The sequence below is a fragment of the Peromyscus maniculatus genome, chromosome 19 (genome assembly GCF_049852395.1).
Source record: "Peromyscus maniculatus bairdii isolate BWxNUB_F1_BW_parent chromosome 19, HU_Pman_BW_mat_3.1, whole genome shotgun sequence".
Classification (NCBI taxonomy): domain Eukaryota; kingdom Metazoa; phylum Chordata; class Mammalia; order Rodentia; family Cricetidae; genus Peromyscus; species Peromyscus maniculatus.
The window spans coordinates 43,452,418-43,480,117 of record NC_134870.1 but is presented as its reverse complement, the minus strand read 5'-3'; the positions used below and the strand labels follow the sequence as shown (position 1 = coordinate 43,480,117).

Here is a 27,700-nt window from a genome sequence, read left to right as displayed (position 1 = left end):
TCCCCACTGAACAGTCCGAGGTATGATAATGTCAAGAGAACTTGTGAGGCTAAACATTGATGAGGAAGGATCTAGAAAGATCTGCAGATGGGTTCCCTCAAGGATCTGGTAGGTCAGTCTATGCAATGTATAGGAGCTCACACAGGCCCAGGCAGTTTGTGATCCTAACAACAGGAAGACTTGAAATCAGGCTGTGGTACTGGAACAATATTATAGTAAGGTGATAAGAGCTTACATAAACCAGGGTTTTTCAACTTTTGAATCATAATATTTTAGGCTAAAAAAAAGAATTTTTACTGTTAGACAGAATTCAGCAGTGTGTCTAGACTATACCTGATAGCTGTAGTACCTTTCATGGAATAACCTCAACATCTCCAGATAGTAAGAGCAGTCATCAGTAACTGAGAAGTCCTACCCTACACCAGCAGCTGGTCTATCTGGAGTCACTGCAGCAAAGCAGGAGGAAACCAGGGTCTAAGATAATTCACTGCCACTGTAAAGTCTCCATGTAACAAACTAGCAGTAAATGTAAAGTTGGCTTCTAACTCTTAGGTGGACCATCTCTGACTCCTAGCTGGGGAAACACTCAGGCAGACTAGCAAATCTGTTAAAAGCACTCCCAACTTTAGTTTGAGTAAGTCTGAGGTACACACAAACATTTTTCTTTCAGTGTGTGTGTGCATGCGCACGTGCACACACACACATGGAATGATGTACAGACTGAAGCAAAAAACCCCCACATCTACACCAAAATCTGAATTCCACTGTTCTAGCTACTCACATTCCTAAGCTTGTAAAACAGAACCTGGACTTGGTAGCTTGGTTTGCAGGCTAAGTGGAAGGCCTTACCTTCTTCTAATAGCACTAAGCTGAAGGCAACATGGAATTCAGTAAGCGTTCTTTAACCAATGACCTTTCATGTCTTCCACAGTAGTAAAAGGGCACATGATTAAAGACCTTACAAAAAGTCCTCTTCCTTTAGAGTACTGTAGGAAGTAGACAGACGGTTCTCTAGGAGTCACAGCTCCTCTACTCAGCCAGTCCAATCCCACCTTCTTCTAGAATCTATCCTTCAAGTTAACCATTGAGGACTCTTTACAAACATTTCAATGCAAGGTGTGGTGGAACACCTGCCTTCCCAGCACTGGGGAAAGTAAAATCCAAGGCTAGCCTGAGCCACACAGCAAGTTCCTCAGTGAGAGCGCATGCAGAAGACCTAGGATGCATAGGTTCAATTCCCAGTACTGTGCCCCCCAAAAGCAACATATGGCTAAAATAACTAGACATCATGCATTTCTTTTCTTTATCACCAACATTTTGTATCTAGTACTTGCTCTTTGTTAACACAAAGTGGACAGAAGAAACTAGGATTCTAGATAACCATTCTTCATTTAATGGAAATACTTATTGCAGGGATATGCAGAACTCATTTTGATTACTATACATAAACAAGTTGCTTAAACACTACACATATAAGGTCATAAGTAACTACAAGTTTGAAAAATTAGTATTTAATTTATATTATCGCTATAACCACAATAAAAATTACCATTTGTTTTGCTTATAAAAATAACTTCTAACAAATACATCTATTTTTGAGTAGTCATGATTCATTTTTCCACTATTATTTTAAATCTTTACATTTTTTGACATTATTGTGTGAGTGTGTGCATACACACGCATGTGCCACACTGTGCACGTGCAGAGAACAATTGTTTTGAGTTGGTTCTGTCATTCCACCATGGGAACCTCAGGGGTCAGAATCAGGTCTGGAGGCTTTGCAGGAAGTGAGCCATCTCATCAGCCCTGTTTTTGCCTCATTTTCAAGGCAACAGGCAAAGTTGAACTAGTGAAATATATTTCATAATCATGGATGGCAATCTCTAAATTATCTTATAGAAGAAATAATTTGGAGCAAGCACTCTTAAGAAACAAATTCAGAGATCTGTAAAAGATTATGTAAACATATCCCAAAATCACACAAAAAAAGAAAAACAAGCAATATATTTTATAACTCTTTCAAAGAGACTTATTTAAATAATAGGTTAGTTAAAAAATAAAAATAACAAAACTTTTGACAGAAAGCTCAGGAAAGCAGTAAGCAATCAATCATCAAATGTGATTTTCTTCCCCTGAAAGACAGTGATTTTGGACTGCTGCTCTTTCCGCCTCCTGCTAGCTTCCCATGAAGGATGCAGAGGAGCTGGCTCCTGCTGCTTCCTACTCTCAAACCGTCTTCCTGCACTCTTTGTAAACTGACTCCTGATTGGAGGTTCACCTTCCCATGAAGGATGCAGAGGAGCTGGCTCCTGCTGCTTCCCACTCTCAAACCGTCTTCCTGCACTCTTTGTAAACTGACTCTTGATTGGAAGTTCATCTTCTGGAAAATCTGGGAAGAGAAAGCAAAAATTACAACTACATATCCCCCGAACAGGACAGATCTCATCTCTTTACACCAATTACTAAAGAAGAATCTCATTTTACTTAGACAAAATATGTCATAATTTAAAGCTGACACCCAACAGAAAACAGCTTCAGGGTAAAAACTTCCACAAGGAGTTATTTTGGAGCTAATCTTGAAAGCTTACTTTCTTACTGAGTCTATCTTTCTTACAGTAACATCAACAGAGTAAGCAGTTCTGCTAACAATGGGAGACAAAACAAGCCAAAAGGAACCCATTAGGAAAATGGATTATTGTAATTTAACCACTTTAAAAAGAAGAAAGAAATGATCTTGAAAATGCTACGGCACTGCATTTCCACGGTTTGGGTACAATTCAGTAATACTATTAGAAGACGACAATTTCCATCCTCTCACTGTGGCAAAGTATTGCTTGTCAGTCTGAGCAGTCATCAGTACATACCTGGAGCTTTATTCTTTGGGGCCTGTTCTCTGGAATCCCTAAAAAGGAAAGAAAGAAAGAAAAAGACAACAGCATTAGGAGCTATAAGACAAATAAAATCTTCTGTTGATGGAGTAGATGATAAAGCTCATCCTCAGGATGCATTGCATCCACCTGATCACTCCACCAACAGCCAAACACACACACACACACACACACACACACACACACACACACACACACACACACACACACACACACACACACCTTCCTTTCCACTCACACAGGGACTTCTGCTAAAATAGAAATAATCCATTTTCACTGTCTTGCTCTTGGACACTGTCTACATAAAAAAACTTCAAACATTTTCTCAAGGGGAGAATGATTTACACATAATGAAAATTAATGCCTACATTTTTGGTGCAGAACCACGAAAAATCTAGAAACCTTTTGGGTACGACTAAGTTAGACAGGTAAATATTTTAATTACTCTCAAGGTTTTAAAGTTGTTTCAAGTTCTTTTCTATGCCAGATTTAGAAAAAATATTTACATTGTATTCTTTGATTAAAGAGTACCTCTGACCAATAAGTACACAGGAAAAAAGGGTCATTATTGACAGTCACAGCCTCTACATAAAACTGCATCAGTATTCTCTACCAGATAAAAATGATTAATGAAATGAAACTTTACAGCAGACCAGCTATGAAAAGTAGCTATCAGCAGAGACGAAGAGCAGTATCCCAAAATCAATCGGTCTGGAGAAAGGCAGCCTCATGCACTGAAACATGGAAGGAGCCATGTCTGGAATGGTAGTAGGTTATCACAAATGTATCAGAAAATTTTGTTCATCAAGACAGATGTGAAACTTTTTAAAGCTTTTCATAAAAAACAATCTAAATTTTGGAACCCTGATAAGAGAAAGAACAAACCCTAAACTACCCAGCTGTGTCACTTGGCTGGAATGGACTTCTTCTCGTGAAGCTGGGCAGTGTGTCACTACGGTGTGTGTATGTCCACATGCTCCCCATTATGAAGGCGGAGAGAGAGCACCAGGCAAAACCCAGCAGGGCTGACACAAAGCAGGTTGATGAGGAGTTTCTCTCATACTGTGAAGATACGCAACCACTTCATACAGTAAACAAATGAACTAAATCAGTTCAGAATAAAAACATGGCCTTACCTTCTGGAGCTTTTAGGTCCAGATAAAGAGTGAAAAAACACGGATTCTAACTTCCTGGCTTCTGGAATCAGCTTGTGCTGATCATTTCTTACACCCCAATTGGTTTCAAGCGTATGTGTTTTAGGTGACATCTTTGGGAGGGGCCTCTGGTCCTTCGCCGAGGACCGGACACTACCATCCTTCTTTCGTGTCCGTTTCACTTTTCCGATGAAGAAGTCATCGCCGCTGTCGCTGTCCTCGGACATGGAAGACTGTTTGTAGAACCTCTCCTCAGTGCTGTCGTCGAAGTACTCCTTGTCCTCCTCACTCAACTCCTCCTCACTGTCACTGTTCCCGCCACGGGGGCCCTCACTCTCTCTCTGTGTGCTTTTGGTTGAGACTTTCTGGTTTGAGTCAGCAGGTGCCTTCTGGGGTGCAGAGGTAACCACAGCACCCTTTCCTGAAGGCATCCCTGGAGAACATGGAGTGGCCACTGCTTTGGGTCCATCTTCTCTCTTGGCCATTTTTTCTTTGGAATCACTTCCTGCTTTCTTTGCTACCGTTTTGGCATCTTTTCCTCTCTGCTCACTGACAACAGTTCTCTCACGATGCTGTAACTGCCTTGCATCATCGGTTGAACCCAGAGTATCCTTGCACTGGCTTTCTTCTGAAGTATCCTTTGATGACTCAGCCTCAGGAGCATGGTGCCTGGCATCTTTGAAGGCTTGTACGGCAGCTGCAAGGCAGAGAGTGCAAGACTTGTTTCAGCATTGGCACATACAAAGTGTCATTGTCCCCACACAGTGCCGCTTCAGCTATGTGGAAACATTCAAGAGGACAACTGCAATCTACAGGAGTCTGAGGTCACAAAGAAATCTTTTCATTACTTAAACACCAAATTCACAAGGCACATTAGGAGACAGCCATCTTAAACTGCAAAATGAAAAGAAAATTACTTTCTTCATATCTCTGAATTATAAAGAATAAAAATATCATTGAAAACAATAAAATGACAACATTAACTTTTGTGTTAATGCCACTGAATTAGTTTTCAGGCATAAAATAAAGTGGTATTTAGTCTTTGACAAAGTACTTAATTTCATAAATATATTTTATAAAAGATATATAAAAATTATATGACAGTACGAGCTGTATCAATATTTAAAACATCAAATATTCAACATAATTGTATATATATTTTATATATTTTTACATATAATACATATTAAAATTTATTTAAAAAAGTACAGATTTAATCTTTTTATATCAAACATCTTTCATACTTGCAGACACATGTCCACAGTTATATACATTAAAATAAATGAAATCATCTATCCAAAATCATACACCTAAATGCATTTAGCATACTGACTTGTCATTTAACTCATACCTTTTAGCACATCTATTTTTTTCTTCAGAAGAGGGTGAACTGCTAACCTGGCAATTGCTCTTTCAGTTGCAGTTGAATCTGGCTGCAAATGAAAGCAATAAATATAGAGCATCAATATTAACCTGGCACTACTGGAAACGATTAAACTGAAATCTATCAATCTTTTGTATGTATTAGTTAGGTCACAGAATTTGCAAATATTCTCTCTAGATAGGTTACTTATGTAATCTAAACACAAAGATCACACTGATAAAAACATAACTGATCTTGAGTAATTAAAATGTTACAATTTAAGTCTATAAAAACTTCGAATTGTGCTAGATATCATGGGTTATAAATTTGGAAAAAAAAGAATCATAGCTTCTACTATCAAAGAGCTTAGATGTCTAAGAAAATGAAGTTAATAAGAAAGACTCAACTACTGTATTAGTGCTCAGCTAAGTTAGGATGACAGCAATGTTTGAAGTCTCACTTAATGAAGACCTGGAGTAACGTTCTCTCTCTTATTTTGAATGTCTTCTATCCTTGGTGTGTGCCCAGAACGCAACAAGTACCTAGCTCATTCCCAACACTTCACAAATATTTGAGGACTAGATAGGAACATAGAATTCTGCAGCACTTACTGTGTTTACAAATGAAGATACTGACAACACATGCTACTTTTTTGCACACCCATGGGGCCAACCTCCTCCACACCCCAGCTCTAAGCTCCACCTGGGATCTGACTGATCTGTACGTCTAACAGACTTTAGAGTGCCTCTCAAGCCCGTTTTCTCCTACAGCCATTTCCATGTCCTCAGTCTAGTTTCCTTCTAGGTGCTCAAAGATTCTGCAGCTTTTCTTTCATCACACACTACAGAACACCTTACAGTTTAATTTGAATAAAAATAGTGCCAGGACAGATTATTCCTAAGAAGGTACAATTTAACAATTCAAACATTTCTTTAATTTTATTCCCAAGAAAGCAAACTTAACATCTCAAACTTCTAAAACATTTATTAAGATTTTCCTTAGACAATGCTTCACTTAAATTTTAAAATTCAAATTGAAATACTAACAAAAGACTATAGGCCAAGAGCTCCTTTCTACAATCTACACTCGATTTCAAGATCATTTAATTTAGCTGTGTAGGAACAAACTGGAACTCAAACTGAATTTGGTCTATTATGTACCCACAAGTTTTCCTCTAATTCACACATCATTTGTGACTTAACTGCAAATAATTTCTGCACTAAAAGTCTACTTTAAATCTTTTTAGAAAGAGAAGAAATAAAAACATTAGTGAAACAACCAAATCCAGGCCAAAGGCTTGTGAGCAGCAGCAGCAGGCACAGGCTTCTTCTCTTGGCTGCTCGTCTTTTGTACCGGCATGTGTTCAGTGCAGGAACTCAAAGGAACAAATACCCCCGCCGCAGGCCTGCCCTCCCTCTACTGCCTCTATACATTGACTGACTAACTGTTGTGACTCTAGTTTACAAGTGACTAATCCAGAGCAGAAGTGATAAAATTCATCTGAGAGACAATGTCACAGGGACACAAAAGGAGCAGACCCTGTGACGCATTATCCACTGTGCAGCGATGCAGGGTTTTGCAGTCTCTGAAGGGTTGATAGCTGCATGCAAAGCCTTCCCAGGGTTAGTCTGGATGAAGGAAACCACAGCTTTCCTTATTTAAAACTGACACAATGTTTGCCATGGAAAATTCTCAGGAAACTGTGGTTTTTCACACACCTCCAGTTTCTTCCATTTCAAATAAATTAAACAAAAGGTGGAAAACACCTCGATCTTTAAATGGAACAATTTTATTTTGGCATTTGGGTATTTATTATCAACACAAAGGCATTTGTGATTCAATTTTGAAAAGAATTCTTCAAATATACTCTGGATGAAAATAAGTATCTAAAAGAGAAAGCTTCCTTATGGACAGACCAACTTAAATGTTAAGTCATAAACCCAATAGGAGAGCAAGAATATGAGTATTAACACTTGTTAATAATAAACTGGGCTTAAGTTGAACTCTAAATTTTATCTAAAGAAATAAATCAACAAGTTACTATTGTCAATGCACAGCTTCCACCTTAAAGAGAGTAAGAGAGTTTATTCTGGATTTAACTGACCATGGCCCAAGAACAATGATTCAGGTTACCACAAATTCCATATTCCAACATGGAAGCAGTTTCATGACATTTTATAGTTTTACAGAACAAAGAAATTCATAAATCAAGGCAAGTTTAAAATACAATAGTGGGCACATCAGAAATGTGGTCACAGCAAGAGAGGGAAGCTTTCCTATAGCCTAAGAAGCTATCCATTCACATTCTCAGCTTTTGGTTTGTGGAAATTAGCAGTGAGCTAAGTTAATGGGTTCCAACGGTTTGTATCTGTTAGTCCCAGGATGTTAGTTCTGACACAGAGAAGGGGAAGCAATTATTCAGGGGCCATGGAACTTGCTGAGATAAAGTAATTAGTCTCTGGGTCTGTGACATTCCAAGCTCTCCAAAACACTCTAGTTTTATTCCATTACTTTCTGAAGACACAGCTTATTTCCAGGAATTCTCCTTTAAATTAATGTAAAACTTTAAGGAAGATTATGCAAAATAGTTCATTTGGCTGGTCAAATGACCTGTGGTAAAACCCTACATGATAACTGGGAGATAACAAAACATTTTAAAGTATTCAAAATAGTTTTTTTGGCTGATGAAATGAATTGTGGTAAAACCCTGCACAATACTTTGGATATAACAAAACATTTTAAGTATCAATTATATTACATCTGAACACAACTAAAATTGTTAATTTAAATCCTGAAAATAGACAAATGAAGTGTTTCCACTGGAGAGAAAAATAACAGAATGAATTTTATACACTTTGGGTGTATATAAAGAGTCGTGTAGAAATGAAATATGGGCCGGGCAGCAGTGGCGCAAGCCTTTAATCCCAGCACTCGGGAGGCAGAGCCAGGCAGATCTCTGTGAGTTCGAGGCCAGCCTGGTCTACAGAGTGAGTTCCAGGAAAGGTGCAAAGCTACAGAGAAACCCTGTCTCGAAAAACAAAACAAAACAAAACAAAAAAAGTGAAATGAGGCTTACCACGAACTACTTGACAGCACATCTATCTACTTGTGATAGATGGCTGAGCATTACATGGTAATTTTAACCATTCATGCTACTCTTCAAAAATTGTTAAAAAGTAGTAGTTTAATTTTTAGCTCGGGACATTTTTTGTCTGCTTGAAAGGGAAGAGCTCATCAGTACTCAACCTGTTAGATCTGCACTGAGGGGCTAGTGTTTACCTTCCGTTAGCTAACATTAAACCCCAGTTATATCTTCCTTAGGTCCTAATTTCAGAAGTGGACCAATCTCTACACTTACTAGTCCTATGTTGTATCTCGAATATGAAATTTCTTCCAATATCAAATGCTTGCTTGGTCCCTGTTAGTAGCTGTTTCAGGAGGCTAAGGATCCTTTGGGAAGTAAGGCCTATTGGTACCATCAAGTGAGGGCTTGGAGTTATACTTCTGCCTGTATCCACATTGTTTCTGCTTCTGCATCCATCAGAATGTAACCAAGCCTCACAGGAAGCCAGTGCCATAGATGGAGCAACCCTAGCTACCATGCCTTCTACATCATGATGGATAGATAGACATTATAACGTAATGCTCGAGTCTGGCGGCAGCAGCAGCAGCAGCAGCTGCACCCTTTTCCTGTTTAGATACTTAAATGCTACTGAGGCACTGGGTGAGACTCTGGCTAACAGACTCCTATGTACAGATCTCTTAACAGCGGAATATGTATCAAAGGAGGTGTTAGTGACCAGAGAGCCAGCTCCTCCACCTACCTGATTCTGGCCTGGGAAACATCTAAGTACCTGGCTCTAGGCTTGTGCTGTGAAATCACTCCATCCTCAGAAAAGGTAAGAGACTCCCCCTCCTGACATGTGGGCTCTGAATTCTCATAAGAGACCCTGCCATGCTATCTCTATCTGATGCCAGGGTCTGCACTCTCCTTAGAGACTGCATCATGCTGTTGTATATCTGGCTATCTATGCTATTAGACTCTCGTATTAAACTCTATACCTCCAACAATCCATCTCAGTGTACAATAGCGCCTTAATTTCTGAGCCAAAATAATTCTCTGATTCTGTAAGTATGTTCTTTAATAGAGATGAGAAAAGAAAGACACATTCCAAACACAGAATGTTTCTAGGTCCTTAGTGAACATATAATATAGCATATGAAAAACAATCATAAAAAAATAAATGGAGGGGCTGGAGAAATGGCTCAGCAGTTAACTACACTGGCTATTCTTCCAGAGGACCTGGGTTCAATTCCTAGCACCCACATGGCAGCTCACAACTGTTTGTGATTCTAATTCCGGGGACATGCAGGCAAAAGCAATAAAGCACATAAAATAAAAGTAAGTAAACAAAAAAAGTCTCTTAAAAATAAATAAATGGAAAGACAAGAAGTAGAAATTGATGTTTAATATTAGAAACTTGACATACATTTTAAGTAGGCAGAGGAGAGGACAAGTCTTTCAACAAAAGAAGAAGAACAACAAAACACTCCTTTTAACAATGCAAAGCTACTGGGCATTTGTGACAGACAAGAAGAGATGAATTCTGGGTTACCCCGGTACCAAAAAGAAAAAGAAAAAGAAAACAAAAACAAAACAAAAAACTAAATTTTTAGTAGTAATGTAAGTTATTTCTTAAAATACTTTCCACTATTTCATGTATTTAGCTATTAAAATTTGGTAGTGGAGATGGGAAAGAGGGAGCAGGCCAAAAGACTTTGGAGGTGAATGCCAGGAGCTAACTACCGAGTATTAAGAGGCAATATAAGGTGTTCCACACTGATACCTCATGTCTCCCACAGACATACCTTTTTGCAAATTTTTTCAAAATTGATATCATCATCAAGAGCGGATTTAGTTATGATATCAGGTTTCAATTCCTGTAAAAGAAAACATCAATTCTAGTTAATCTATGAGCATTGTGATTTAAATTCCTTTTGTGTCTTGATTTAAGAAACTTGATATTTAAAATGCTAACTTCTAGACAAGAAATATCTACCACAGTTAAGAAATTACCATATACTAGAAAAGCTACAACCAATGCCTTTAAGTGTCATGTCCATTCCCCTTACAGCAACACACAATACCAGGTTAGTACATTTTCAAGGACTATAATCCGCAACCCAAAGATTCACATGTAGTCAGAAAGTCTTTAAATAGCAAGTCTACAAAAGTAAATACAATCAAAAATAAATAACAGTTTTGAACTTGCAGAAACCCAAGGAACACTGTATACATGACCCGCTGTAAAAGGGTATTCTAATAGATGAACTTCAGCCTGGGAGGTTTACCTTTACTACCATTACTCGTGGGTAAGTATGAATCTGCAGTTAGGAATAACCGCAGGGATACAGAAATAAACCACAGCAGATAAACCTTATTATTTTGACTACAAAGAAAAATTGCAACTGGGAAAAGAGGGAAGTTGTAGAGATCATTATCTTATACATAAGGTAAAGTGGCAGAAGCCCAAAGGATGCCATTAAAATGGATAGACTATAAAAAGAGAGATTATCCAGAGGACCTAGGTTCAATTCCCAGCATCCCATGGCAGCTCACAATCATCTGTTATTCCAGTTCCAGGGACACAGTGCCCTCTTCTGTCCTTCAAAGGTACCAGGACAGAAGTGCACACACACATTTGTATCCCAAACACTCATATTCATCGGAGACAGCTTAGTGGTTAAGAGCACATATTCTTTTCCCTGAAGACCAGAGTTTGATTCCCAACACCTCTATCAGATCTGCCTGCACCTCCAGCTCCAGGGGAATCTGACTGGTATCTCTGGCCTCTTCAGGAAATCGAACTCATATGCACATACCACCCCATGACAGAGTCCCCAAGGAGACCAGCAGAGGCTACTGGTCAAAGTGCAGCCCAGTAGCAGCAGAAGACCCCAGCAGTGTAGGGTCACCAGTGTCCTGAGACAATTGTCAAGAACAGCAGCACAAACCTGGTGCCCTAGGTTCCTGCCTTTGAAATAAGAAAGTATTTATACTTATTTTTGATTTTACAGGAGCCCAGAGACTGGAATTTTAGAGAGACTCTGTGTGTTTTAAAGAGACTTTTGAAGACCATGGGACTTTATAAGTTATTTGAGTTTTATATCAACTTTATATCTATCTTAAGGATAAATGAGAAAGGAAAGGTTCTACTAAATAGTGATGTGTTTGTGTGTGAAGATGACAGGGGCCAACTGTACTGGGTAGTTTTACGGCGACTTCACACAGCTAGCATCATTTCAAAGGAATAATCTCAATAGATAAAATGCTCCCAGAGTGGCCTGTGGGCAGTACCACACTTGGGCTGGTGGTCCTAGGTGCAGTGAGAAGGCAGGCTGAACAATCCACAGGAACACACCGGTAAGCAATGGTCCTCTATGGCCTCTTCATCAGTTCCTTCCTATCTCCAGGCTCCTGCCCTGACTTCCTCTGATGATAGACTGTGATGTGGCTGTGAAATAACTCCTTCCAAAGATGCTTTTGGTCACGGTGTTTTACAACAGAAACCTTACTAAGCCAGTAGATACCTGAAGTAGTCATGGACCATACATGGAAAAACAATGCTTAATAAATATCTGTTCTACATAGATAGATCCATTAACCACTGTCTCTTTACACAGTATTAATCCAATCTACTCTCTTCTAGCCAGTCACTCCTCTACTCTGTTTTCAGTTCCATCATTTTAAAAAACACAATTGCTCAAAAAAGCTTCGATGTGTTTATATTTTTAAAAAAGGCTTTAAAATGGAACGCCACCTGCAATTTTAGTCACTACTTAGACCTTCACATCTCCATTCATTCCAGATCCAGCAATGAGACAATTCACTAGAGACACATTAACCGTCTGTGCTATGCTACAATCAAGGAACTGAGATGGAAACTAAACAATGAGACACAAGGACAACATCAATTCTGAAGGAAACCGAGACAAGCAAACAACAAAAACTGTGATCGCAGAGTGCGGTGTAAGGTTCAGAGCACAGAACCACAGTGCTGAAAAGCCCATGCCCACCACACGTTTACTATCCGTCTACCTGGTCTGCAGTGCACTCCACTTACAACACGGATGGATCTCCAGTAGTTCAGATTTACTTTTCTAGTTCTAAGTTAGTGTAGTGTCTTCACTCTGTGGCATCTTCCTAAAATCAAGTCAGACACTACACCAACCAATTGTTTTCCTAGATGTGAGCACCTCTTTAATTATGTTTGTTTCCAACAGAACAGTATAATATGACAGCAAAATTAGAAATCTACTCTACACACACACACACACACACACACACACACACACACACACACACACACACACACACAGTTTTAAACTAAAATGTACAAAACCTGCACATATAATACGGAATTTAAAGAACTTTCCTATTTTTTCATTTTATTTTAAAGTTATCAGTTTTATGACTAATCAGACATGATTATTAAAAACGAGGATGCTTTCTTAGACTGTGATGAGCAGAAGAGCAAATGTTTCCCAAACCTGCAAATTCTATAACATAGTTCAACAGTTTTGAGGATTTAAGAAAGCAAGTTTTGCTCCCTAATTCACCCCACATAAAAACGATAGATTAAACAGAGTTTAGCTGCTTTAGAAAGGAAAAGGGGAGCATATAAAGGAGATATCTACTACTTTACTAGAAACTGCCAAGAATAATTAAAAATTGGAGCAATTCCCCCCAAATTTTTATTTTATTCTTTTAAAGATTTATTTATTTTTATGTGTATGGGTGTTTTGCCTGCAGGCAAACTTTCTGCATTAACAGTTAAAAGTGCTTTGGGTACTTTCATGGTTATTAGGAAACATCCTGACAGAGGGAAAATTTCCCATTTTCAGAATTACAAAATTTGAAATCATGTGCATGCATGCCCATTTAGGCCAGCAGAGGGTGCCAGAGCCCCTAGAACTGGAGTTAAAGATGGCTGGATATTACTTACAGCGGCCATATGGGCGCTGGGAATTGAACCTGTAAGTTTTCATATTCAAGGAAAACATACATTAATGAGCTTCTCTTGCTATCATAAAATATTAATTTCATGTGCAAAGAACGGATGTGCTCTAACATACAGAAAAACCAGAAGCACATGGTTTTCATCATAAAAATTCAACAGTTATATGTTCAAGTTGATGCATATAAATATTTGAAATTAATTTGTCTCAATATTGCATGCTTTTTCTTACTTGTGAATCCTAAAATTCAGAGATACATAAAGTCACATATGTATTGATGACACTTGAGAGCAGAAGCAGAATTGTCTGGGGAACAAAGGTAATAAATGGAAGGGGAAAAGACGAAAAGAGGGATTTTAAGAGACTCACAGGGAATAATATGCACTAAATACATAGTGTACTTTCCTGAAAAAAAGTCTTATGCTACAATATATAATTTAAAAGATCAGTTTAGGGGAACGGAGAGAGGGCTCAGTGGTCAGCAGCACTTCCTGCTCTTGTAGAGGACATGGGCTTGGGTCCCATCGCACATCCTTTAGCTCACAAGTCAAGTCCCTAGGGCTTTGCTGCCATGTCCGAGCAGTGAGTTCTAGGCACACTTACACGCAGGCAAAACACCCCCATGCAGGAAAAATCAAAGTCAACAAAACTTAAAAAAATTAAGCTTAAAGTATACAGAAGCAATGAAAAAACCTGTTTCCATTTCATCCACAAACTGAGTTCATGCCCATTTACAGGAGTTGAACTCATTGCTGCTTTCTTGAGGGCCCTCTATATTCTACTGCTGTTTCCTACAAAATATGCTGGTAACATTTTCTTCCTTTCCAGTACCCATTATATCTTACTGGAGTTATGACAGTATTGCTTGTTCAGATTTTTTACATGAATGGTTGAAAGTGCTTTGGATACTTTCATGGTTCTTAGGAAATATCCTGACAGGGTGAAAAGTTCATGTTTCCAGAATTACAAAACTTGAAAAATTAAATAAAAACAACACCCTCCCCCTCATCCCACACCCAGCACTTTCTACTCCTAAATCTTTTGTACCTACTAAGTTGAGAGGAAGGTTTATTTGGATGGATCAATTCCAGAATCAGTTCTTTACTCCAAAACCTTGGTGTGCACTGTAACCTAATCAGTAAGAGCATTTAACGTTTACTAACTCACTCTGCAGCCTGGTCTGTTTGCCCCCCCTAGGTAGGAAGTTTCAGAAGACAGACACCACTTACATTTGAAACATCTGCTTGTATTTAGAAGAGTAAGGTAAGGCCACCATATGCTTGACATAATGTTTACAATACAGGACCTACAATGAAACAATATTAAGGGGTCAGGAATATGGCCTATTCAAAGCTCAGACTTGTAGCTAAAGAAATTACATTCCAGAAAGCAAACTGGGTACTTAAAAACTAGTTTTTAAATGGTGTTTCCTGAGTACGAGAGGGGCAGTATATACTGATCTCTGCACACACCACCAAGATTGCTTGTTCATCATCTCAAAGGTCACAAGACCTTGGGGATCTTGTTCCACTTTAGGAAGAAAAGTTCTGCATTTGAACAAAGGAAATAGGGGCTAGTGAGATGGGTCAGCAGGTCAAGACACCACCAAGTCTGAAGACTTTAGTTCCACCCCCTTGACTACATCACGGAGAAACACGAGGTCCAGTGGTCTCTGACCTCCACGCATCTGCCATGTACTCACACATGCAAGAACACACAAATAATATTGCAAAAACACAAAGTTATATATATGGCCTTAGGGTGCTGACTAAGGTGGCTTTATACAATGAAGAGCTAGCTTTTTTTATCTTTATGTTTCTGACACTTAACACTAATAAATAATAAAACAAAACTCAACTTCAAGATCCTTTTAGTAATAGTTTAGCATCATTTTACTTATGTCTAGGGATTCAGAATAATCCCAGTACTATAAATATAGTAAAAAATGCTGCGTTAGGTCACTCAACCATCCATATGCCAAACAGATCACTCCATGTTTGGAGAATTAGCTGAGTAAGCTGACTCAATAGCCTAAGACACCCTCCCTAACTATTAGTAGGAATGCCATATCACAGACCACAGTAGAAACAGAATGAGCTGTACTGAGAGGATGATCAGTTCTGGAATGAAAATGGTAGTATCAGAAAAGGTTTCTTAGAACCAATACTGTAAAGAGTAAGGTGTCAGGGATGGCGAGACAGTTTAGTAGGTGATGTTGCTGGGTAAATATGAAGATCTGAGTTCAGTCCCCAGAATCCACATAAAAAGTCAAGTCTGTTGTATTCGCTTGCTTCAGTTTTGTCTTTTTAGTCTCCAGATAAGTAACCTGGGGATCTTTAAGTTGATAAGCTGCCTCTCAATGAGAAGGAACTTGTTTCAGAAGCCAGTATGTACAGTAACACTTTAAGAGCCCGAATACCATTAGAAACAGCATCAGAGATGGGGCTTATACTTACAGTATATAAAATTAGAACCTATCATTTTATAGAATCATAAAGATCTGGTGCCTGTACCCTCCCCCATGGCCAAAAGGAAACTACTCCCATTTCTAAAAATATATGGGGTTTTCTTCATGAGGATGGCATCTTGCAACAAAATACCCTATTATCATGGCAAGCAAGTAAAGAGAGTATGTCATGAGCACATTTATAAAAGTCTAGTGGTATATGAACCAAAGAAAAAAACCCATCTGGAAAAATAGTAAGTAGAGGTTCTCCTCCAAATTTAATTGTGACTGTGAATCTACTGTTTTGTGGCTATTTCTTTGATACTCCCATATGTATGAAAAATATTTCCTTACAAAATTATGAATGATCTTTCAATTGAAAAAAATGCTAAGTATATTTACTTCTTTCAGAAAAGGCTGATTCTGTAAAAGTACCATGGATCAGAAATGAAACTAAATACTTTAGCTAAGTAAACATGTAGTTGATCTAGTATTCCTAGTCTGAATTTTTACATTAAAATATAATGCCATGTTAAAGTCAATAGAGAAAGAGATTAAAAAACAAGAGAAACAAGGTAAAAGTCAGATTAGCCAACCCAGAATACCCTAATGCCCACCAGGAATTCACATACGTATACTATAAAGTGATGAATTCAACACACAGCCAGTAAACTGTGGCTCTCTGGGCTAACAGTAAGTGCTCTCATGCAGTGGGGAAGAGAGAGGTAGTAACCTTGTAAAGGTCTCTAGCAACAGGCCTGACTTTCCTGCTGATGAAACTAAAGAACAGACAACGAGCTTCACCTATAGTACAGAGACCACTTGCTAACTAACAAAAGCGTATTATCGAGAGTTACAAGATGAAGGAGTCGATGGTTACCAAACTCCAAATCCTTACAGTGAAATCAGCAGTTATCTAGTGGTTCAAATTACAAAGACTGATCCTTAGAAGAAACCACAGGAAAAGATCTATCAAGTGGATGTTGCATATCTGACAGTCCTACAGGAGGAGTCACAAATACCAATAAATATGCTTCCCACCAAAGACCATTTCCCTCACCTGTCTCTGTACTGACTGGAATACCCTACTCAACACCTTCCTATTCCTGAAAAAGGGAGAGTGAAAAGCATTGATAATTTAACTCAATTAAAATATTGTTAAATAATTCTTTTACTCTTTTATCTAACTCAAACTTGGAAGTCATACCCAATTACAAAAGTCAAATATACACACAAAATTACCCTGCAATTAAGATAATTGCTGGTACCAAATGTTGTTTTTAAGTTCAGCAATAAAAGACTTCCAGACATTTAATGGTATGTCATTTTGTAAATGAAAGTTTCCACAAAGAAAGGGCAGTGAAAAGACCTAAAAATTATGTTAGTGAAGAGTCTGGCTTAAAAGACAACACTATGGACCATGTTGGTCCAACACGACATTTATTTTAAGTTCTACAGAACCTAATAAACTGCTGACACCACTACATAAAAATTTATTGAGTTGGCAGCAGGAGAAGCATGATGTCAACCACCAGCATCACCATCCCCATTTCCAAATAGCACAAACCCTTTAACTAGTGACCTTAGTCTAGAATACATGCCTAAGTAATGGTAAAAATAAAAGCCGTAGACATGAGGCACTATAAAACACAAATGAGTTTAGTTTGGCAGTTTCAACTCAAATGAATCTAGTACTTAAAAAACAGGGAAATATGCACACTCACACATATTGCAGTTCTGCAAACGTGACGCTCATCACCAAGCTGAGCCACATAAAAAAGCCTTGAGCAACCTAGGAATCCTTAAAGAGGCACCATGCACACAAGCAGCCAGGAGAAACAGCACACAGTGCACACTCACACACCTTACCTTCATGGCGTGGATTTCTTCAAGCAACCTTTGGGCTCGTCTTTGGTTTTTCAAGAGTGCGTCTTCAGTGCCCCTGTAAAAAGACAGTTATTACCAAGAGGAACATTAGTTTTAGAGCCAGGTCATGGTGAGCAGCATTTTAAGTTTCTGAGAAGACGTGGGTGACGAGCACTCCAGCCCACCCTGCCGTTCTCACTCACTGCATCACACCTGCGGTCACTGCGCTGGAAACGACAGGACGCACACTAGCCTGACTGGTGGGCAGCTTTTCTCTAGTCTTTCAATGGCAAGGTCTGTTATACTCTGTGATCAAAAACACTACTACCGTAATAAAAGCCTCCTAGGACACAGTTAAAGACTGGAGGCACTGTTATTAATTGAAAAATTGTTCTCTGGAATTAAAGAAAAAGATATTCAATATCTAATTAGAAGGGAGGTTATCTTCTGGGACATTTATGAACAAATAGAAAACCACAAATTTGAAGGTTTTCTAAATTCTTGTGTTTAAACCCTAAGAACTGTTAAATTGTTTTTCATTAGCACAACTGATACTGGAAATACAAATTTTTTTTTTTTACTAAAAAATATCACACAGCATATAACAAACTGACAAATACTCCCACAAGATCATGAAAATTTCAAAATACTAAGACCGAGAAAGGCTGATGAAATAAAGTCATAACTGACTCAAAGTAGGCATCTCAGACTTACTAACACCTTGAAATGACTTCTAGTTACATAAAACACATAAGGAACCTGAAGGCAACTTAATTTTGAAAAGCAGAAAGGGAGAACTTTCTTAAAAAATGGCAAAATGGAAGAAATCACTCTGCATCTTAAGCAAAAAAGGTTCAAAACCTACAAGGGCACGCTGACACAGCTCATTCTCTCCCACCTATATCCTATCTATACAGAAAACTCCAGTTCTGAACGCATCCTCATTGCTCTAGCTTATAAACATGAAAACATTTCTGACACTTTATCAGCTACAGGATGGGCGATCACTTCCCACAACTAACTTTTTGGACTTGAGTCTGCCAACACTCCGTACGAGTTTTCGGATGACCAGCACTCGGACTCGCTTCACCTCTTTCCTCATCTTCACAACCTTCGAGGAAAAAGACAAAAGGAGAAAGATCCTTAATGGAGACACAGACACTCTGAATGCTAGTACACACTTAAGCCTACAGTTTAACCATGGCTGTGCTTAACACGCTCAGATCGACGCAATTAAACTGCCTCCATGAACAGTGTAGGAATAAATACAAGGCTGAAAATGTATGTGCCAGGGATTAAAGGAACTTGGGATTCTACTTTTAAAGCCACAGCATTTCCAGCAATTAGCATTTCACTGTTATACCTGTTGGGATTGGAGCATACTAAATTATGGTTTTCTATGAGAAATCCCTTTGACCTCTAAGATCAAAGGTCATCTTTATCATTTTTGAAACCACACCTTTACATTCCTTCAAGAGTTTCAGGGCACTGTTTGGATGCTTCAGGCTTTCTCTTAGTCTTTGACCTTAGCATGCTCACATTTACCATCATAGCTTTTACTTGAGATAGGAAGGTGTCTTCCCACGAGCTTGTTAATATCCATTCTTCCTAATTGCTCAACATCATTGCTGAAGGTCACACATTTCCTATTATTACAATTAAAGGGTATCTCTACAATTTACCACAAGAATCTTAATATTTTATTTTTAATCCAATTATGTTTAATGTGTCTTCCTCCAGATAAATTCCATGAAAGTCAAGAATCTTACTTTATTCAACATTAGTTCTAAACATTCAAAATAGTACATGGCATACAGAACATGTTCAACAGATAGCTTCTAAACAACCAAAAACACAGCACACTTTTGCTCACTCACTACTTTAGATGCATACTATATTAAAAGAACACAATCACATTCTTTGCCATTAGAATGTAGCAACATCTTTGAAATTTTCTTGTTTTTCTATTAAGTTTTTCTTTGAGAAAACACACACACACACACACACACACACACACACACACACACACACACACACACACGGCCCGCTATCCATGAACATCAAGTCTCAGGAGCAGACGGTAGGCATTGTGGCTTACATCTGTAATCCCAATGTTTGGGATGCAGTGAATGGAAAACCACCACAAATCTGAGGACAGCTTGTACTGCATGCTTAGTATGAAGCAAGCCTGGGCTACAGAATGAGACAATTTCAAAAAACAACACAAACTAAAAATTGAGAAACAGAATCATAATAGGTTATGATATATTATAAAATTAAGTCATTTATCAAAAAAGTACTACCATGTGGCAATTTATAAATTAAAACATTACTAAACATTCCTAGGTGCTTAACCTTGCAGGCTTATGAAATGATAATATACCACTTATTACTGCCATAAAAGACCCTTTCATTGATCTCAACTACACGGTCTACATGTTCCAGTATAACTCTACCCATGACAAGTTCAATGGCATAGTCAAGACTCATAACAGGAAGCTTGTCATCAACAGAATGGCCATGGCCATCTTCCAGGAGCAAGATCCTGCCAACATCAAATGGGGTGATGCTGGTGCTAACTATGTTGTAGAGTCTACTGGTATCTTTACTACCATAAAGAAGGCCAGAGCCCACTTGAAGGGTAGGGACAAAAGGGTCATCATCTCTGCCCCTTCTGCTAACACTCCTGTGTTTATGATGGGTATGAACCATGAGAAGTATAACAGCTCACTTAAAATTGTCAGCAATGCTCCTTGTATCACCAACTGCTTAGCACCCCTGGCCAAGTTCATCCATAATAACTTTGGCATTGTGGAAGAACTCATGACTACAGTCCATGCCATCACATCACTGCCACCCAGAAGGCTATGGATGAACCCTCTGGTAAGCTGTTGTGTGATGACCGTAGGGCTGCCCAGAACATCATCCCTAAATCCATTGGTGCTGCCAAGGATGTGAGCAAAGTCATCCTAGAGTTGAATGGGAAGCTCATTGGCATGACGTTTCGTGTTCCTACTCTCAATGTGTCCATCGTGGAGCTGACATGCAGCCTGGAGAAAGCTGCCAAGTATGATGACCTAAGGGGTGAAGCAGGAGTCCTAGGGCCCACTCGAGGGCATCGGGGCTACAGTGAGGACTGAGTTGTCTCCTGGGACTTCAATAGTGACACCCACTCTTCCACCTTTGATGCTGGGGCTGGCACTGCTCTCAATGACAACTTTGCAAAGCTCATTTCCTAGTATGACAATGAATATGGTTATAGCAACCGAGTGGTGAACCTCATGGCCTACATGGACCACCCACCTCAGAAAGGACACAAGAGCAAGAGAGAAGCCTACAGTTGTTGATAAGTCCCTGTCCCAACTCAGGCCCTGACACTGAGCATTTCCCTCAGTTTCCATCCCAGAGTCCCCAAAGAAGGGGAGGGGCTCAGAGAGCCCCACTTTCTTGAATACCATCAATAAAGTTCACTGCAACCAAGACACACACACACACACAGAACATGAGTGAACAAACTACTCTAACCAACCCCCAATCCACACAAAGATAGTTACACTACAATGTTGTTTGGGTATGAGAGAGAAGATATTAGGTAAAATAGTGGAAACAAAATAAAAAACAAGTATAAAGAGCTTGAAGAGAGAAACTGAAGTAAAACTCTAGCTCATCATTTCTCAGACTGATGATTTCAAGCAGCAAAAGAAAGCATTCAAAATAATCCATTAAAAGATTCCAAGTTCACACTGCAGAGTACCTGTGCTGGCAGTGAGGTCCACCTGGAATTTAGGTAACCTGCACCACTTCTTGGATAATTAACAAAACAATACAATAAAGTCAAAACCTACCATTCTCACTGAAAAGGCCAACTCAAAGATGAGACATGAAGAAAAGGAACCACAAACAAGCAAAAGCTGACCATGAAAGGAAGGACATTCTGACCAAAGGGTTGTCTAGCTATACCAAGTCCTTTCTGCAGTCCAACATTCCATTGCTGGTGATGATCAGCAGACCCTTGAGCAATGTTTTACAATGTGAACATCCTCTCTGGATTCCAAACATTCCTTAATGAATCACTTTACTCATCTATACTATCTCTTGTAAGCTAGCATTTAGTGACAATTTACTTGTAAGAAAAAGAGCTATATCCTGGGATTCACAATGACAAGTTTTTGATACTATGGTCTGTAGACAAAATCCAGTGGTTTGAAGTGACTCTTGCAGACTATCTGCTATCTAGTAAATTAGCTAACACTCAAGTAATGCATTGCTTTGTTATGTACTTGAACCAGACTAACCTTTAACAAAACTGATGGTTATTAGGAAAAGCTGAGTTTATCTGTGTGTGTGTGTGTGTGTGTGTGTGTGTGTGTGTGTGTGTGTGTGTGTTTAATATATTACAACTTCTGCTTATTCACTCCTGGATATACAAAATCATAAAACATTGATCACAAGGTTATGGTAAAACAAGTATGCTCATAAACTGCTGGTAGAAAAGGCAACTTCTATAGTCCTTATGGAGGAAATTTTGGTAATCTATAATAAAAATCCTCCATCTGAGAGTCTAAAAGGCCTGTTTCAACAATAAAGGATCACACACACACAACGCTTTCCATGCTCCATACATTAGAAAATGTTTCATAAGATACAGTATGTATAAAGAGTACACAAAAAGGACATACACATTTCTACAATGTAGTATCACAGATGCAAAGCTTAAAAATATTTATCAATACTATACACTAGGTATAAAGGTGGTACAAAAGAATGAGACATATAGGTGAGAAAAACTACACTAATAATAATCACTTCCAAGCTAGAAAAAAAAAGCTGGTGTTTTAAGTCTGATGCAGCAGAACTCTTAAATAAAAGTAGGTTACAAGGACATATATTCTATCTCTTTCTGGGTACTTCAAGTATTTCACAGTTATGGATCTTATTATGCCTTTCTAAGAAAACTCTAGGTGGGTCATTTAGATTATAACTTACTGTTGAATTATTTTGGATCAACCAGAATTTCTAAAAACTGAAATGACGAGTGGCTGCCTGTCATTTGGCCACTACCAAGCTTATGCTGCCACCTAGCAAAGCTCATGGGAACAGCTAACAAGCGAACAAGCTGGTGGTCTCTTTAAGAAGAGCACATTTACCACTTCAAAAATTTCCACATACAATGCAACTATGGTATAAAATTTTGTAACTTCATATATACATACAAACATATTTTTTGATATTCTTATTATTCATAATACACAGAAGAAAAAAATGCATTGTTAGGCATTTAGCATCTATCCTTACAACAGTTCCTTCCTTCAAGGGGAATATTTTCTGATACCCAAAGTAGAGGTCTGAAACCACAGGTAACTCAAAATCCTCTAGGTATGATGACACACACACACACACACACACACACACACGTATTTTTTTTACTTGTAAAATAGATGCAAAAATTAAAAAATAAATTAAAACACATCAATAGTAACATGCCATAATGAAAATTTCTATATCATGGTCACTATTAAACATGGGTCATGTGCACTGTGGTACCCTGACGGTCAATCTGAGGACTGAGAACTCAGGGACTAATGAGTGGTAGCATGGATAATGAAGGTACCCTAGAGTAAGGGGTAAGTTAAACGTGGACAGAATAGCACATGGCTTCATATGTTGCTCTTAATAGCACTTGTGAACTCAAAACTTACAAATTACTTCTGAACGTTTTCAACTATATCTTCTAACTGCAGTTATCTCAGATAATCAAAACAATAAAAATCAAAACCACAGATGGAGGAGCTCACTTTACAGTAGTAGCTTAAAAGAAATTTAATGGACATATTATTTTATATCATATTGTAAAATTACATCACTTTTTTTTCTAGGGAGTTTCATGATGCTTCAATGGGAAGCATAAGTATTCCATCAGACAGCCATACCCCAACTGCTGTGGGATGTTCTGTATGTTAAATGTGTTGCTCTGATTGGTTAATAAATAAAACACTGATTGGCCAGTAGCCAGGCAGGAAGTATAGGCGGTACAAGGAGAGAGAATTCTGGGAAGTGGAGGGCTGAGAGAGACACTGCCAGCCGCCCCAGGACAAGCAAGATGTAGGGTACCAGTAAGCCACAAGCCACATGGCAACTTATATAGACTAATAGAAATGGGTTAATTTAAGATATAAGATCTGGATAACAAGAAGCCTGCTGTGGCCATACAGTTTGTAAGCAATATTAAGTCTCTGTGTGTTTACTCAGTTGGGTCTGAGCAGCTGCGGGACTGGCAGGTGAGAGAGATTTGTCCTGACTTGTGGGCCAGGCTGGAGAAAACTCCAGCTACACCCAACCCCAATCTCTCTCTCTCTCTCTCTCTCTCTCTCTCTCTCTCTCTCTCTCTCTCACACACACACACACACAGACACACACAGACACAGACACCCCTTCGACTGAGGAAAGAGATGAATAGAATAGTTCTACAAATTCTGTATTCACTATGTCATAGCATAGACACTTTCAACTGTGCATCCCTGCTTCTCTAGTTCTAATGAGATGGGAGGAAAAAAATGGTAAAAATTTTGGAGATTTCTTTTTTCCTCTCATTTCAACACAATTTTTGGAAGGCTTCACTTTTTACAAGACATTATTGAATATGTTGTAAAATTATATATTATAAAACTCATAAAATTAAATAAATTAATTCAATACTAGACTTTATTCATTTATTTTGGCAGTACTGGTGATTGAACCCAGGGCCCTGTGCATGCTAGGCAAGCATTCTACCACTGAGCTATATATTCAGACCACCATATACCTTAAAAAAAATCAAAATTATAAAACAAGGGTTACTAATCAAATCACAGCTATGTTTATCATTACCTCAAAGACAAAACCAGAGGTTTATAATCTTTGCAAACTTGATATAAGTGTACCAAAAAAGCAATTAATTTACCCTAGAGTCTTCACCACAACCACACACACATCAAATACAGGAAATCAAAACCATTCCCTGAACCAACTGAGGATGAGCTATTTAAGATATTGAGACTCCAAGCCTGACAATTGAGTTCCACCCCTAGGACCACAGTGGTCTGATTTCCACATGTGAACTGTGGCAGGAATGTGGCCTATCCTCCCTCCTACATAAAATAAACAAATCTTTAAAAAAAAGATGAGAGACATTTACAAAATATACACTGAGAGTATGATAAGCAAAAATATAAAGACAGGTAGAAGGGACATGAAATCTCTACACATACACTCCCATGTAAATGCTATTATAAACACTGATAAGAATTAAGGGGTGCTTCCAGAACTTACACAAAAATAAAAGCTAGCACTGGGTTTCTTAAGAAAGTTGTAAGTAGGACTACAGAGAGTAAATTCTAGATTAGAAGTATGTATGAAGGACCTATAGCAAGGCTGGAAGGAAGCCAATGCAGCTGAGTGCATGGACTGCCAGGATAGGATAAAACAGAAGGGGGACAGGCTGCCCTCATGTTGCTCAATTTTATTCAAAAGCAAGTCCCAGGATTTAAAACAAGGAAATGACCCAATTAAATCTGTGCTGAACAAAGAACTCAACAGCAACAGTAGGATGATCAAACAAGAACGACAGTGTCCACTTCAGTAGCCAGGAGAGAGCAGACCCGCTCTCTGTGGAACAGGTGTGACAGGGAGTTTGAACCTTTCAGATATGCCTCCTCTTTGGGGAAGCTGTTGCCAAATTTCTAGGAAAAAATGTCCTGTCTGACGAGCTTTTTCTAGGCAGTCATCTTTATCCCTCCTTTTCTTATGCTTCTGACTTTTATGTAGATCAATCTATATTGTCATGCGCCACATAAATTTTAAAGGGACATGCACAGGACAGTGCTCCCATAGTAATTCATCACCAAGTAATAGTGATGTCACAGTCATTTAGGTTTTTGTGGTTCAAGGACAAAATTACCTAATGCCATGTATTTTAGAACCTGTTTCCATTAAGTGATTCATGACTGCATTTGCATTCTTATTTTGACCTTAATGATAACATCAACATCTCCACTATTTGCTGTCCTCTTTATCCTCTATCTATAAGAACACATTAAATTTAAATTTGGGATATGTGTAATTTCTAATTTGATAAATTCATCCAGTCATCCAGAAAACATTTATAGCCCATGTATGTTCCAGGGGACATCCCACATGCACACATGACAGAAACAGGTGGTTACATTACGGGAAGCATTCTGGTTAAAGTCAATTAGTGAATTCTTTCTAAAGATCATATTTAGGAATTTTGAAAAGGACTGAAGTAGAAAAGCAACATTACGTGACTGATTCCCTGACATTATGACCCTTGAAATCAAAACTGGATGAAAACCTACCCTTTCTGTGAACTTCCAAGGACAATTAAGATCTTTCACAGTTCATATATACAATAAAAAACACCCCACCAACAGTTTTCTTCCACAAAATACAAGTTTAAATGAGTAAAACAAAAACAAAAACAAAAAAAAAACCCAAAACAAAACAAGTCAGTAAATTAGAAATACCTTGTTTCTCCCTCTTTGATACCTTGATACCTTGTACCCCACTGCCTACTGAATGAAGATTTAATCTGGCATAAGACAGTGACCTATTTGTTAATTCTCACCAGAGAACGTTTTCTAGCCCTTTATGATTCAGTTTCCTACCACCAACCCTTTTCTGCTTAGAAGAGTCAGTCCCTATTCCTGCAGGGCCTTCAGATACAATACAGAATTACTTCCTGTATAGGATCCTCAAAGATTAAGGACTTGCCAGGCGGTGGTGGCGCAGGCCTTTAATCCCAGTACTCTGGAGGCAGAGCCAGGTGGATCTCTGTGAGTTCAAGGCCAGCCTGGGCTACCAAGTGAGTTCCAGGAAAGGCGCAAAGCTACACAGAGAAACCCTGTCTCCAAAAACCAAAAAAATTAAGGACTGTATCACACATCTGACTTTGCCTCCTTCAAAAAAACTTCTTCACTATTATTTGGAGGGGCGAGCGAGGATCTTCGTCTATTCTCTATCATAGGTTACTGGAGAAGAAAAACACACGAGAAACATCCTACACAGCCGTGTATTTGAAAAGGTGACCTGCATATACACGACACTCAGGGTAAGGAGCTCTTTTCACGCTAGTAGCCGTGAGGTGTCCGTTGCTCTCCAAAGCTTATTTTTAGGATGCCATATAACCGTGGGGAACAGCATATACTGAAAACTCACGGTGGCCTGGCATGGCTAACACACGACAGCGGAGGTGGTTGTGTGAGACTGGAATTGAGCACGAAACCAGGGACAGAAATTGGGGACAGCGGGTACACAAACAGCTCTTGGCGTTGAGCGGTAAGGGACACGGGCACACGGGACCGGCAGTCCCAGGAGGAAAGAAACGAGGTGTCGGGCGTGCGTGCCCGGTCACCCAAGATCTGTTAACTGGTAGAGACCAACTGTGCTGCAGTTTCAAACCTCCTCCCTTCCTTTGTGACCATCAAGAAAAAGCAGGTTTTCCAAGCGCTTCCTCGGGGCCAGGCTTTACTCAAGCTCGGTCAATCGAAATCTTACAACCCTGATGAGTGAGGCAGGGACTACGGTTGATCAACGTCCCACTTGACGGAGGACAATGAAAGGGGACGGCACACCGAGGCACCTCCGGACCGTCGCCCGGACGGACGTGTGCGGAGCCTGAGACCCGGCACCCGACCCGCCGCGCGTGGCTCCCGTCTCTCCGGCCGCCGCCACGGGTCCTCGGCGGCCGCTCTCCGCCTTCCCGGAGCCCCGCACCCCCGCCGGAGGCTGAGAGGGCGCCCACCCTCCAATCCCCCACACCCCGCAGCCTCGGCCCGCGGCGCTCACCTCGTTATTGAGGTTCAGAGTTCCCGGCCGAGCCATTGCGGACGGAGGCACAGGGTCGGCCGCCATCTCCGGCACGTGAGCGCCGGCGATCACACCGCGGCTGCGTGGGCACGCCCCCCGA

At 39.3% G+C, this 27,700-nt stretch overlaps 1 protein-coding gene across 2 annotated transcripts; it reads right to left on the bottom strand.

Annotated features, from left to right (window-relative positions):
* Positions 1-1,370: 1,370 nt before the first annotated feature.
* On the bottom strand, positions 1,371-27,700 carry Srfbp1 (serum response factor binding protein 1). Of its 2 annotated transcripts, XM_042263845.2 has the most exons (9): positions 27,580-27,700; positions 18,759-18,847; positions 17,740-17,812; positions 10,275-10,346; positions 5,394-5,475; positions 4,025-4,739; positions 2,865-2,902; positions 2,279-2,389; positions 1,958-2,179 (listed from the first exon to the last, which is right to left on the bottom strand). In XM_042263845.2, exons 1-9 carry the CDS (start codon positions 27,643-27,645, stop codon positions 2,106-2,108), a joined length of 1,320 nt encoding a protein of 439 aa, XP_042119779.1. In that variant the 5' UTR covers positions 27,646-27,700; the 3' UTR covers positions 1,958-2,105. The 2 variants fall into 2 exon arrangements, with proteins under 2 accessions (XP_006987536.1, XP_042119779.1); XM_006987474.4 differs by having other exon boundaries at positions 1,371-2,389.